This window comes from Bubalus kerabau, chromosome 5, assembly GCF_029407905.1.
Source record: "Bubalus kerabau isolate K-KA32 ecotype Philippines breed swamp buffalo chromosome 5, PCC_UOA_SB_1v2, whole genome shotgun sequence".
Lineage (NCBI taxonomy): Eukaryota > Metazoa > Chordata > Mammalia > Artiodactyla > Bovidae > Bubalus > Bubalus kerabau.
The window spans coordinates 10,118,994-10,133,047 of NC_073628.1; the positions used below are offsets into that span (position 1 = coordinate 10,118,994).

General features: G+C 46.7%; 1 protein-coding gene across 2 annotated transcripts; it reads left to right on the forward strand.

Moving 5' to 3' along the window:
* The first annotated feature begins 339 nt into the window (after positions 1-339).
* HNRNPUL2 (heterogeneous nuclear ribonucleoprotein U like 2) lies at positions 340-10,326 on the forward strand. Of its 2 annotated transcripts, XM_055581022.1 has the most exons (14): positions 340-1,673; positions 3,609-3,744; positions 4,043-4,119; positions 4,311-4,450; positions 4,751-4,841; positions 4,930-5,042; positions 5,254-5,517; positions 5,690-5,812; positions 6,189-6,317; positions 6,835-7,003; positions 8,360-8,560; positions 9,573-9,646; positions 9,910-10,020; positions 10,140-10,326. In XM_055581022.1, exons 1-14 carry the CDS (start codon positions 1,133-1,135, stop codon positions 10,218-10,220), a joined length of 2,250 nt encoding a protein of 749 aa, XP_055436997.1. In that variant the 5' UTR covers positions 340-1,132; the 3' UTR covers positions 10,221-10,326. The 2 variants fall into 2 exon arrangements, 1 of the variants encoding a protein (XP_055436997.1); XR_008714540.1 differs by lacking the exon at positions 9,573-9,646 and having other exon boundaries at positions 342-1,673; positions 10,140-10,177.
* The last annotated feature ends 3,728 nt before the right edge of the window (positions 10,327-14,054 follow it).

The window sequence follows — 14,054 nt, forward strand, 5'->3', positions numbered from 1 at the left end:
GTCTCTTCGCCGCACTTCGCTTTACAAGCCGGGACCACGGAGAGGACAGGGTCCAGCCTCCCGAGAGTTTAATGTCTGAAGGGTCGCGCGCATTGCACCACGCGCCCAATCAGAAGCGGCCCGGGAAAAGGAATCCCACAGACACGACCCCGCCTCTCTAGCCTTCCCTGCGGACCAACCCAGTGGGGAGAGGGGAATCCCCCTGGCTGCTTCGCCAATTGGGGGAAAAAAAAAAAAAATCTGCAAGATCATAGAAGACCAATCAGAATTGCAGATGACGATTCAAGCTGGCCAATAAGGCGAGGTCAGAGTGTGTGTTGCTGGGTAGAAGTTGAAGGCTTGAGGAAATAGGAGGGCTGGGGTTACTGTATTTCTTGGGTTTGGAAAGTCCTTTTGTTAACTAACCAGAAAGACAATTGCCAGCAGGAGTTCACGTTTCAAGAGTCTCCTTTCTGGCTTTTTTCCCCTCAAGAAGTGGCTGCATGTATAAACTAAGGGACAAAAAAATAAATAAATAAACTAAGGGACAGAGACTAGCTAACAAGCCCTAAGACGACAGCACGATCGGATCAGACGGGACTGGCGGTGGGGGGGTGGTGGTGGTGACGGAGTGGGAGGCGCGTGTGGCGAAGGAGCGCCAGGCGGCTGCGCAGCCCCGGCTGGAAGTACGGAGAGTGGGGTACGCACACGCCTCGTTGCGACGAGGCACTTGGGCCGAAGCCAGTCTTTCCCCGACTCCGGCTCCGGTGCGGCTGCGCCGTGAAGCCGCCGGCGGCGATTGGCCTAAAGGGCGAGAGGGGCGGGAGGTAAACGGAGGGAAGTCCGTAGTCCTGGGCGCGCGCCCGCCCGCGGCAGAGAAGCCGACGGTCGGCAGGAGAGGAAGCAGCTTCCCGCTGCGTTGTTTTGGGCTCCGGGGGCCGAAAGGGGGAGGGAGGAAGGGCGATAAATAAACACTACGTAGCGGAGGCTGCGCGCGGCCAGCCGCCTGCCAGCCTGCCTGCCTGCGTGCGTGCGTGCGCTCGCTCTCGCGGGTTCCGTGCTGGCGCGTGAGGCGGAGGCGGCGCCTGCGCAGTCGGGCTCGGTCGACGGTTCGCAGGGGAGGAGGTGGCGGGAGGCGGAGGAGGCGGCGGCGATGGAGGTGAAGCGGCTGAAAGTGACCGAGCTGCGGTCGGAGCTGCAGCGGCGCGGCTTGGACTCGCGCGGCCTCAAGGTGGATCTGGCGCAGCGGCTGCAGGAGGCGCTGGACGCTGAGATGCTCGAGGACGAGGCCGGCGGTGGCGGGGCCGGGCCCGGCGGGGCCTGCAAGGCGGAGCCTCGGCCTGTGGCCGCGTCGGGCGGCGGCCCGGGCGGGGACGAGGAGGAGGACGAAGAGGAGGAGGAGGAGGACGAGGAGGCGCTGCTTGAGGACGAGGACGAAGAGCCACCCCCTGCCCAGGCCTCGGGCCAGGCCGCGCAGCCGCCGCCGGAGCCCCCGGAGGCGGCAGCCGTGGAGGCCGAGGCGGAGCCCGATGCTTCCGAGAAAGCGGCGGAGGAGGCCACAGCCGAGTCAGGTGGGGTAAACGGTGGCGAAGAGCAGGGCACCGGCAAGGGGGAGGAAGATGAACCGGAGGAGCGGAGCGGGGACGAGACGCCGGGATCCGAGGCGCCGGGTGACAAGGCCGCAGAGGAACAGGGTGAGGAGCTGGCAGCGGAGCCGGGCTCCAACCTGCCGGGTGCGCCCCTGACCCAGCAACGAGCCCTGCACCGCGGGGTCCGGATTCCCATCGCCGTTTGCCGGGACTCCCCAGGGGAGGTGGTTTTCGTCCTCTCTCCTCCTTTCCGGAGGGTTTGTCTACCTCTGGTAGCCCCACTCTTTGCAGGAGGGAGGTTCCTTCCTAACTTGATTGCTTACTTGGTGGTAGTGAATGGAAATAAAGCGGTTTCCCATGCGAACTGCTTACGAGCTACCTGTTGGAGCAGTCTCCCGCGGTGCTGGTTATCTTTTCCTAAACCGAGAATGCGCTGAGGAATTGTTGATTACATGGACAGCCAGACGACTGTTGGAGGCTTCGGCCTTTGGGCCACCGGACTGTTTACTTTTTCGCCATAAAATTAAGCAATAAGCTAAGTTCGTCAAGAGTTCGCCCCATCAAAAGCTCATTACTAGAGTTTGAGCTACGCCGAAAATCTGGAAATCTAACCTTGTTCTTGCTTTTGCAGCAGTAGCTTGCTTCAAGTAGCTTGCAGTGTGAGGGTGTCGAGTTTAATGGTTAACTACGAAAGAGAAAATCTTAATCTAGAACATTTAGAATAAGTTAGCTAACGTTTCTTGGCTAGGGGTTTTACCTTGTCTGAATTATGATTAAAATTTAATCTTTCATTTGAGTGGATATCGAAGGGCAAATTTGTATGTTTACTATACACTTAGCTAGCCTTTTACATTTTGGGTCCCTGATTTCCTGAATTGAAATGATTGGGGTGTTGGTGGGTCCATTGAATAACCTTGTGGAAGAGAATATATAGAGGTGCCCCAGGGAGTTAGTGACCTTCCTCACTTCCTTTGAAGTGATTGGATGATTACAGCTGATCCATAACTATCTGTCAGAGTGGGAGGAAAACTAGAGCTGCTTCCCATTCTTACTATGAAGTGGCTTGCTTTTAGTTCCTTTTATAATACAGTTTTTAGGCTGCTGCTGGGTATGATGGTATAATTGGAACCCATTCTACAACAGTTACATGCAACTTGCAGCTTGTGCTATGTCCTGGAACAAAAATCCCATTACATAATCTTTGTCTTAATGTGTACCCCCAAAGAGCAGGTAAAAAAGCTTGAGAGGTAAAGAACTTCTTTAGAGAGGTTATTATAAAAAACCTTTAGTGTTAGTATTGCAAACCACAGAAGTCCAAGAAAAAATTCTGTTTTTTTTTTTTCCTCTTGTAAAGAATGTTACTAAATATATGACAACACCTTTCTGCCCCAAATTATGTGAGGTAAAGATGCAGTATTATTTATGGCTCTCTTGTGACTTAATGGTTTGTTCTTGCAAGTTTCAGTAAAAATCTATGGTAAGAGCTCTGTATAAAGTGCCAGAGTTCATTTGCTATGTAAGTAAAGCTGTGTATGGCTGTGCATTTTAAAGCTGGAAAGTCAAACTCTTCAAAAAAGAAAGAAACAAATTGAGGCTTCTGTACCACAACACTGGGAAAGTGTTGAAAAATATATATTAAGTCTCTAGCTTAAATCCAAATCTGATAGTCAAGAATCAAAGTTAAGCTATGAAGTTTTTAAAAAACTTATGGCATGTTTCTTTTATGTCATGTAAGTGGGAAAATCTGCAAGTTTGACCTGATTTAAGCAGATAAATTTAGAATGCAAAAATTGGCTAACTTTCAGTATACTTTTTGACTAAAATTAGCCCATAATGTCCTTTTAAAATAAATAAATAAATAATCCCATCCAATGACAGAAAAATAATCTTTGGAAATAAAACATTCTGTGGATGCAGTGGGGATAACCTGGCTCTTCTGACTAGGCAGATATGCCGGTCCTCCTTTAGTTTCTGTTGGTTCTGAGCTTATTCTACACTCCAGTATGAAAACTGCTGATTTTCTTTCCCTCATTTTTGTAGGAGATGACCAAGATAGTGAAAAGTCAAAACCAGCAGGCTCAGATGGTGAGCGGCGGGGGGTAAAGAGACAGCGGGATGAGAAGGATGAACATGGCCGAGCTTACTATGAATTCCGAGAGGAGGCCTACCACAGCCGGTGAGGGAAACAGTCCCTTTCATTGAAGGCAGTCTCTGCTCCAATTTTGGTATACCTGAGGTTGACTGGAGAGTTTGGAGAAAGGGGGTGGATTAAAAACGGAATAGGTTCTTATAGGCCTAAGTCTTTGATCGAATCTACCCTGAATGCTTCCGTTGCCCTTTTCTCATTTGCTGAAAGAAGCTGCCTGCTGGAATTCTATATTCACTGGTAGTTTAACAGACCTAAAGTCATGCAGACACCTCTCGAATTAAAGGACTTTGGTTACATTATATTTGCTTTTCTCTCATACATGTAGCTCCAAGTCTCCACCACCCCCAGAAGAAGAGGTGAAAGACGAGGAAGAGGATCACACTCTTGTGAACCTGGACACGTGTATGTATAAGGCAGACAGATTGGGGTTTTTAACCAATCAAAAGAGATTTTGGGGATTAAAAACTTTCTGGCCTGCAGCTTTTAAGAGATTTAGATTTTGTATCCATGCTTGAGAACTGGGTACCTTTGTGTTATTTTGGAGGCTGAAAATGTTGCCCATTGGAGTAAAAAGATTGCTTCTTTCTTAACAGATACCTCCGATCTCCATTTTCAAGTCAGCAAAGACCGCTATGGAGGACAGCCACTTTTCTCAGAGAAGTTCCCCACCCTTTGGTCTGGGGCCAGAAGTACTTATGGAGTGACAAAGGGGAAAGTCTGCTTTGAGGCCAAGGTAGTGTGTACACTACCATTAGGACCATTCATTTATTAAATTAGTCATTAAACTACTCTATACTGGACTTGCAGCCACCAGTATTTTATCAGAGAAAGGTACCATACTTGAAAGATGACCTTAGCTCTAGTAACCAAGGAATTAACCCTCATGACTTTGGTTTACATTCATTGACGGTTGTTTTTCTGACGCTGAGTTGGGATAGTTGTTTTTGGTTCGTATCAAAATTTTGTCTTCATAACTCAGACTTTGCTTGAGTTGGTCAGAATATCTGAAAAGTTCCTTTTCTGACTTGTCCAGGTAACCCAGAATCTCCCAATGAAAGAAGGCTGCACAGAGGTTTCTCTCCTTCGAGTTGGATGGTCTGTTGATTTTTCCCATCCACAGCTTGGTAAAGTTACCTTTAACTTAATCATGTTTGTGTTTGCTGCTCTGTGGGAAGTTTGAGTGTAGGTAAACTAATTTGCTGATTTTTCTAGGTGAGGATGAATTCTCTTATGGTTTTGATGGACGAGGACTCAAGGCAGAGAATGGGCAGTTTGAGGAATTTGGCCAGACTTTTGGGGAGAATGATGTCATTGGCTGCTTTGCTGTAAGTGCTCCTGAAAGTTGTGGGTTTGTAGCAAGGAGTGGATGGAGGGCCCTGGAGATCCCTTTGCTTCCCATCAGCTGCGTCTCTTCTGCAGTTGATGCGTTGCTTGCATAGTTGTGTAGCAGTTGAAGTTGGGGGAAAAAGATTGAACTGCGAGATTAATCAACTGCAAGGCCTGTGTGCCCATAAATGCTCTTGTCTTTTGTTATAGAATTTTGAGGCCGAAGAAGTAGAACTTTCCTTTTCCAAGAATGGAGAAGACCTCGGTGTGGCATTCCGTATCAGCAAGGAATCCCTAGCAGATCGGGCCCTTCTACCCCATGTCCTCTGCAAAAATTGTGTTGTAGAATTAAATTTTGGTCAGAAGGAGGAGCCCTTCTTCCCACCACCAGAAGAGTTTGTGTTCATCCATGCCGTGCCTGTTGAGGAGCGTGTGCGCACTGCAGTCCCTCCCAAGACCATAGAGGAGTGTGAGGTATGCCAGAGAGGGTGCAGAACCTTGGTGCTCATGCTTGGTTGGTCACTTTTCTGCTCAAGCTTTGCCCAACTGGGAGCTGGGGAGGATGTTCTTAAGCTGGGCTTTGTAAACATGACCCTCAGGTTTGTTTGTTTGTTTTTATAGCATTCCTGGTTCTGTTTACTTGCAGGTGATTCTGATGGTGGGACTCCCTGGATCTGGAAAGACCCAGTGGGCACTGAAATATGCAAAAGAAAACCCTGAGAAAAGATACAATGTCCTGGGAGCTGAGACTGTGCTCAATCAAATGAGGGTGAGTTGGTGGGAGGGGATAAATCACTCTGGTGTTCGCTTTTAAATACCAAGAAACTTATATAATCTTTTCCCAATGGAGTTGAATCTTTCAGGTGTCTGAGATCAGGGGCCCCACAAATAAGGAAATGAGTTTTTGGTTTTTTGTTTTCTTTTCCTTTGCTGTGTTATCAGATTTCTGAAAGCTGGTGAAGCCTGGGGTGTTTCAGGTATATCCAGATTGAGACTGGAAATAAGTCCTGTAGGAAATGGACAGCATTGACAGCTCTAAGGAATGGCAGTGAACCGATATGGTGGCATTGGTGGCATTTACCAGTGACTCTTGGGCTTTAACTTACTTTGTAATTTCTTGTTTCTCTTCCTCTTAAACTCATCAGATGAAGGGGCTCGAGGAGCCAGAGATGGATCCCAAAAGCCGAGACCTTTTAGTTCAGCAAGCCTCCCAGTGCCTTAGTAAGCTGGTCCAGATTGCTTCTCGGACAAAGAGGAACTTCATTCTTGATCAGGTATTGTTCAGAAATTCAAAAGAAATCTAATTTAACAATATTCCCAAAGATAAAAGATTTGGTATCCATTTGATTTTGGTATTTGATAAAATTGTTCAGAGTCAAAATAAGGTGCATATATAAAGACTAAATTAAGGAACAGAATCAGGTTACCCAGTTATAACCAAGAATTATGGTTGTAATTTTTTTTGAATTGAGAGATACACTTCTCAGTGTTTTTACAAGAGAGTATTTGGACCCAGGCTGTAAAACACACTATAGAGGTGATCGAGTGTTGTAGCTTTGGATTCATGACTCCACCACTTACTAGGTCTGTGACCTTGGACAAGTCTTGGTCTCTCTGACTCTCAAGTTTCATGTTGGGTAAAACAGGATAACATCATGTAGCTTTTGAAGAATTCAGAGACGGTATAAATAGTCCTCTTAATCTAGTGCCTCACTTGTGAAGGATTCTCAGTAAGTGTTGGTTGAATTTAACTTTTACTCCTAAAACATCTATTACTTCTCCTGTCCCTAGTGTAATGTGTACAACTCTGGCCAACGGCGGAAGCTGTTACTGTTTAAGACTTTCTCCCGGAAAGTGGTGGTGGTTGTCCCTAATGAGGAGGACTGGAAGAAGAGGCTGGAGCTGAGGAAGGAAGTGGAGGGAGATGATGTGCCTGAGTCTATAATGCTGGAGATGAAAGGTGGGCTAACCTCTACAAGTTAGAGATCCTGGCCTTGGTCCATGCACACCTCCCTAGGGCCTCTTAGCACCTGGAGCATTCTTCACATGTGTAAAGTATAAATCTGAGGAATAAATTAATGAATGTGATCACTTGTGGATTAATGAATGAGCAGAATGAATGGTGAAGCAATAACCCCTTGATTCATTCTGATAAAATACAAAAAAAAAATGGTGATAGGTCACAGGATAATCAAAACCCAAGGCAGAGGCTCCAGTGAGTCAGTTATTCATTCAGTAAATACTTAGGAGTGTCTGCTATTTGTCCAGTACAGTTCTAGACCTAGGGAAAGAATGAATGAAATGAAGCTCTGCCTTCACTGAATTTATATTCTAGAGATGGAACATTCTGATGGTTCAGATGGAAATGGTAGTGGTTGGAGTGAATGATCTCAGCAGTATGTTTTGATTTCTATATCATATTAGGCTTGTTTTGTTTTTTACTTTTGTTGTTTGTTGGTGTTGATTTTTGGTATGTGCCGTATAAAGCCTTACAGCAAGGTTCCCTGGAAGGCAATATTAACCTTCTTTATTGAGCTGGAGTTCTGCTCTTCACCTCTGAGTTTGGTTTTTCCCCATGCTGCCTTCAGCTCCTGGCATCCCACCCAGAGCCGTCAGCTATTGGCTCTTTGAATTCTGATAATGCCTGGGCATGGGAGCTGGTTTCACACTAAAGAGCTCAAGTTTACTCAGAATGAACTAGACCAGTCCATAACTGATTTGGGGGCACCTGGAGAAATTTAGTTCAATCTTATGAATCTAAGGGCTAATTGGATTCACTTATCAATCAAGAGCACCTCATTGAACTGAGTTCCACTGGGACTCAGCCTCTGAACTTGATGTCCAGAGACTAGCAGCCCGGAGACTGGTGCTGGCCCATCCCACACAGGTGGTTAGTGAGACCCCTGTACTCTTGCTTCCTGTTCTCCTCAAATGGATGAGTAAGTGCCTTCAGGCTTGGGTCAGTTTCTTCTTGAGTCTCTTTTAAAAGTGTATTTCTTATCTAACTACACCAAAACTTTCTCAGTTACTTTTACCCTCTGGCTGCCTGCTTCTGTCCTGATAAGAAACCTTAACCCAGTTCACTCTTAATTTATTATGGATCACTTGAGAACTTGTAAATCTACAGTTTGCAGATAGCCCTTTGCCTGGGGCTGTTGCAGTTAGCGAGAAACTTGTAGAATGAACCGAGCACATTTTTGTGCATTTATAGATGAGGCTTAGAAAATCTTGTTCTTGCTGTAGTGGAGTTTTCATTATGAGATATTACCCGTTTTTGCAGTTGGAGGCCCACAGAGCTTCTCTCTTACTCTTGTAGCCAACTTCTCTCTGCCTGAAAAATGCGACTATATGGATGAGGTGACATATGGGGAGCTGGAGAAGGAGGAAGCTCAGCCCATTGTCACTAAATACAAGGAGGAGGCAAGGAAGCTGCTGCCCCCCTCTGAGAAGCGGACAAACCGCCGGAACAATCGAAACAAGCGTAACCGGCAGAACCGAAGCCGAGGCCAAGGCTATGGTAAGTCCTGGGGACCTGCCAGCCCCAGCCTCAGTCTGTTCTCTGTGCGAAGTGCAGCTGGACCCACAGGAAAGGCCAGGCAACCACATCGGGTCACCAACATTAAGGACATCCCTTTATGGAGCTTATTTCTTCTGTGTCCTTTACTCCTAGCTTCTTGTGCTTTTCCCATAATCTTAAAACAAAAGGTAGTTATTTTTCAACAAAAGTATTTGTTTCCTTGAAGAGCAGTGCTTGAACCTGCGCATTTATCAGTTTTCGTTTTTACATATGGATTCCCCCTTCACTCTTGTAGTTTATCTGAAGGATTTGTGCAGGATTCTTTTTTTCTTTGTCTACTGGGTCAACCCAGCTATGTAGATCAGAAAGTGAATGCATTATTCAGTAATTTGGGGGATTATGAAGTAAGTTAGCTTATTAGTGGAATTAATTTTCTCTCTCAATTATCTAGTTTTGTCAATTAACCCCCTTGATCCCCTTCCCACAGTGTACATTCAAATGTGTGTGTGTGTGTATAATTTTAAGTGTAAGTCAGCAAAAAAATTTTTGAGTGCTTGCTATGTGCTAGGCCCTGGGAATACCAGCAGTTCCTGCTTTGGAAGAGCTTGACATTTAGACTTTGTTCAGTTGTATAAAATGGGTTTGGGCTGTGTGATACCCAAGATCCCTTCCAGGGCTGAAAGTCTGCACCTCCACAAGTGGCAGTTTCACTCGTGTTTCTAACTCTGCCATGTGTCCTTTGCCATCTTAAATGTTTTGCAGGAATTGGGGAGCTTCAAAAAGTGAAACCAAGGTGGCTTAGTTTTTCTTACATCTCTATTCCTCTGCCTTCCCCCCTCAGACTTTTTAAAAGATCCTGGCTGGTGCTTTAATTAACATTGTGTGAGCCTGACAGAAGCAGGCCTCCTATTCCCCCAGAATTGCCTTTGGCTCCAACTTTTTGATTTCCACTCAGATGTGGAGCCAGGACCCCATGCCAGCTGTCTGAGCGCGCTCTCCATTTCTCTTCCAGTGGGCGGGCAGCGCCGAGGCTACGACAACCGGGCCTACGGGCAACAGTGCTGGGGGCAGTCTGGAAACAGAGGGGTGAGTGCAGCTCTCCTTCTGCTCCTCCCTCTGGGCCGTGACAGCCATTCCTGTTGGCTTTGGGGAGCAGAGTGGTTTGGGCTGTTTCCTCAGGGCTTAGGGTTTTGCCTGTTTAATTTGTTCATCTGGCAGAATTTATCCTGGGAAGATGAAACCTGTATATAATACGAAGCAAAGATATATCTCATTTAAGATGGGGGATAGCAGTGGATTGTGATGCTACAGACCCATGCATCTTCACTCCTTCTCTCTCCTTTTCTCAGGGTTACCGTAACTTCTACGATCGGTACAGGGGAGACTACGATCGATTCTATGGGCGAGATTATGAGTACAACAGATACAGAGACTATTACAGACACCAGTATACTCGGGATGTAAGTATCATCTGGGAATGGAGAGATGAAGGGGCGGGCAGGACAGGGGGAGGAGTATCGTGCCTCTCCGTCCTCAGCCCGCTGTGGCTCCACGTGACGGGGTCTCCCCTCTCTTCTAGTGGCAGAATTACTACTACCACCATCCCCAGGACAGAGACCGATACTACAGGAACTACTACGGTTACCAAGGGTATCGGTGAAGCCCCTGCCATTGTCGCCTGTCAGCCACGAAGCTGAATCTCTGGGGGTGCCAAGCACCCCTCAAAACACAACCAAGGAAAACAGGGGCTGTCGGGGTGGGGCTGAGCTGCCGGGGAGGGGCGGTGGGGGGAGGGTGCGCAAGCAGGGGTGGGGGAGGGGGGAGGTGGAAACAAACAACAAAACTGTACATTTTTTTTAAAGTTTGTTGAAAAGAATATTGTCTTATTCTATAAAACATTTCAAACCTAGTTAGATATTTGTAATCAAAAAAAAAAAACATTTGCTCAGAAAGCAGCACTTAGGGCTGCCTGTCCTATATACCCTGCAGTCGGACAGGAAAAGAACTGAATATGTCACCCTTCTGACATTCTAAGGCAGCTGGACTGGCAGCTGAGTAAGGGAGAGTGATGGTGAGGTGATGCGGAGAGGGTGGGAAGCGTTCAAGGGTGCCCACTCTCCACAGCAGGCAGGAGCGGGGCAGAGGGCGAGCTTGTGACTGGGGCAGTGAAAATAAACGATTGGCTCTTATCAATCACTTGCACCAACTAACCGTTTGTATTTTCTTTACCGACCTTTCCCTCTCGGGATATCTGGTCCGGTGGGCTGGGAGGCCATAGTGTCCCTATTTCCACGTGCCTGTGCCTCTGTGCTGTTCGGCCAAGGCATGGCAGCTACCAATTGGGTGGTTCTATTATATAGGATCCCCAGGCCAGGGAGGCATGGGGACTGTTGGTGACTGGAGAGTAGAATAGTTTGTAGCCTCTCTGTACCCGTTTATGGATTTCCATAAAATCTGGGAGAAGAGTTGGGATTGCAGCCCCCAGTCTGAAGATGTGATCTGCCGGTCTCTGCTCTCTTGTCTTCCAAGGCTGAGACAGGCGGGAAGTCTCTGAAATCATCTCTGTTAGAGAATCTGTCCTCTTCTAGTTCTAGAGAAGGAACGTTTCTCAGGGTTTCAGCTCACACAGAAACGAAGCAGGATTCTTTTCACTGCAGCAGGATATGTATATAGGTGAATCCTGTGGTGTGGGCTACTGGGCCCAGGTGCTGAGAATAGCGACTATTTTATACAGTGTGGAGGGCCAGGGCCCTGCTGGCTTTTTTGATACACAGGTAGAGAGTGACTAGGAAAGGGGAGGGTGGGGGGGGTGGGAGGCAGCTCAGTGGGGCTGCTGGAACTTGGGAAGAGCGTGAATGTGAGCGTGTGCATGCACAGGAGCACCCCTTCCCGACTTGTGGCAACAGGATTCCTCCTGGGGCGTCTTCCCTGCGTGGCCCAGAGAGACATCTAGCCAAGAGACTTCAGTTGGGATAGTAACTTTACCGACATCCTCCTAGTTCTTGACAGCTTCAGGTCGCTGGTTCAAGAATTTGGGTGGGATGTGGGAATGCTCTTTGAATACTGAGCTTCAGTTTTCATTCACCTTCCTGCTCAGCATTGCATCAGCCAAGAGCTTACTCAGCGAACACCTCACATTGCTCCACTTCCTGGCGAGGGGACTCCCAGGTTGTGCTACTAGAAAACACTTCACTTCCACTTCCTTACCTGGGCAGTCCTCTGTTGAAAATTTTGTGCTGAGATTTGATCTCCTTTCCCTCTCTCACGGTTACTGCCGTGCCCAGGAGGGTGCACAAGCCCTGGTTCTGGCCCTCTAGTCACCTGTCTAGGACACCCTTCTGCTCCACCAGGACCTCTGACCTAGAGGCTGGAATGGGTGCTGGTAGGCAATATGTTTGCTTGCTCACCATGACATCCTCTCTTTCTCTGGACACCTGCTGCTTCTGTGGGTTTGTGTGTGGCAGTGGGTGAAGTGATTGCCTGAAGTTTTCTGTAACCCACTTTTTATTACCATTAAGGGGAGTGTTTGAGAAAGCTTTAGTGCTTATAGTGTCAGGGCAAGGAGATAAAGATTGGAGCCCAAAGAGATTCCCCTTAGGGAGGGCAAGATTATAACAGAAAATTGACTCTCTGGCAGAAACTGCCAGCCCTATTCAAATGTTTAGTCCTGCAGCAAATAGCATCTTTTTATAATCTACAGCACGGTTTGGGGATGCTAGGCCCTCAGGGTGGGGAGGGGGAAGGACAGAATTTAAGCCGCTTTAGGTTTTTTTGGGGGGCGGGGGGTACTTGCTGTTCACTTTTGACACTGGAAAGTCGTCTTTTCATAAAAAGCTCTTTCTAGGTGGGTGGAGAGTGAAACTGCCACGTCCTTGTCAGTTTAGTCCAAGAGATCACTCGCAACAACAGTAGATGTCTGGGTTTTGTTTGTGTTTGTCTTTTTATTATGGAAAAAAAAAAAAAAACAATGTTAAGGGGGGAAATGTGGATTAACAGGAGGGATCCCTAGCCTTGTTTTCCTTAGAAGACTTGTTTAGTGTTTTATCAGACGTCTGTTGTAGGTGGAAAAGCTTGTGAGAAAAACCACCACCACATGGAGCCTGTAAATGTTTTTGCACAACCTGTAAAGCATTCTTGGAAGTGGCCAGTAAAAAAAGGGTTTTACCGTTTTAAAAAAATGTAACTGTGTCATTGTTTACATCTGTAACTTTCTCCTCCCCTGTTCTCATTACAACATTCTGGCAAAAATGTAGGCACGGTAGCTACCAGTTTTAGAATAAATAACCATTTGGATTGAATTCACCTTCTCTTCTGTGGCTGCACTGACTGGGTAGAGTGTGTCATTGGGGGCTTTCCTTATGTCTGATGCTGCTCCTTAAGCTGTACTGGGTTCCAGCTAAGGGTGGCTTTCCTCTTTCAGAGCAATTTCTCCCTTCCATTCTACCATGCTTTCACTGGGGAACCAGCCACACCTTCACTCAGGGTTTGTTGGCTTACTTAAGTGCTTGCTTTTACTAAGAGTTTGAACAATTGGTGTAGAAGAAAATAAGTTATGACTTGTGTGTATTTGGTGTATACTAAAACCAATTGAATGAGGTTAAATGTAGGGTTGTCCATTTAGGGGCCACATAAGTTTATTTGTGAGTAATTACCACTTAGGGAAGCCTTGGTGGCTCAGTGGTGAAGAATCTGCCTGCCAATGCAGGAACCGCGGGTTCAGTCCGTGGGTCCGGAATATCTCCTGGAGAAGGAAATGGCAACCCACTCTAGTATTCTTGTTTAGGAAATCCCATGGACAGAGGAGCCTGGTGGACTACAATCCACAGAGTCGAAAAGAGTCAGACATGACAGCGACTAAACAACAAATTACCACTTATAAGGAAGAGCCTACTTATTCAGCAGATGTTTGATGGAGATTCTTTCCTAGTGAATTTGTAGAATGAGAGGTAACTTTAACTGACAAAAGCATTTGTATCACTAGCAAAAAGCATTTGTGTCACTAGCATGGAACTGACCTTGATTGTAATTTCTAATGGTCAGGGACTTACTAAGGCTGGGATACCATAGGCTTATGACACGCAGGGTTTTGAAGTAGTGATGATATAAACTGCTGTAACGCCTCCCTTTGGACATGACACAGATTCTCACTCTAGAGGCTTATAGCTTCGAGTCCAAAGTCTATCCTTGATCTCAGTGTCTGCCCATTCTCTAGGATGCTTAAAGTCACTCAGTGTTATAGCTACTCATTTTAAGTGGTTATTTATAGCTTATGCCTTGTCTCTATTAACCTCTAATCACCCCCACCCTTTCCCTAACTAGGGCTGCAGACATTCACATCTAATCTGATGAGTTATGAAAATCCAGTATGTAGAACTGAGCATAGGCTGCTTTTAAAAAACAACAACAACAAACAAACATCACGTACATTTTTTTAGTACTCCTGATTTTTTATGAAGTGTGAGCAGATGTGGAAATTTTCACTTACTCTTCTGGA

What these genes read in the sequence shown, in the direction of transcription:
- HNRNPUL2 (XM_055581022.1), top strand. Translation starts at nt 1,133, where the DNA reads ATGGAGGTGAAGCGGCTGAAAGTGACCGAGCTGCGGTCGGAGCTGCAG. An exon ending in AGACCATAGAGGAGTGTGAG is followed by an intron (nt 5,518 to 5,689) that starts GTATGCCAGAGA and finishes GTTTACTTGCAG; the next exon opens with GTGATTCTGATGGTGGGACT. An exon ending in GACACCAGTATACTCGGGAT is followed by an intron (nt 10,021 to 10,139) that starts GTAAGTATCATC and finishes CCTCTCTTCTAG; the next exon opens with TGGCAGAATTACTACTACCA.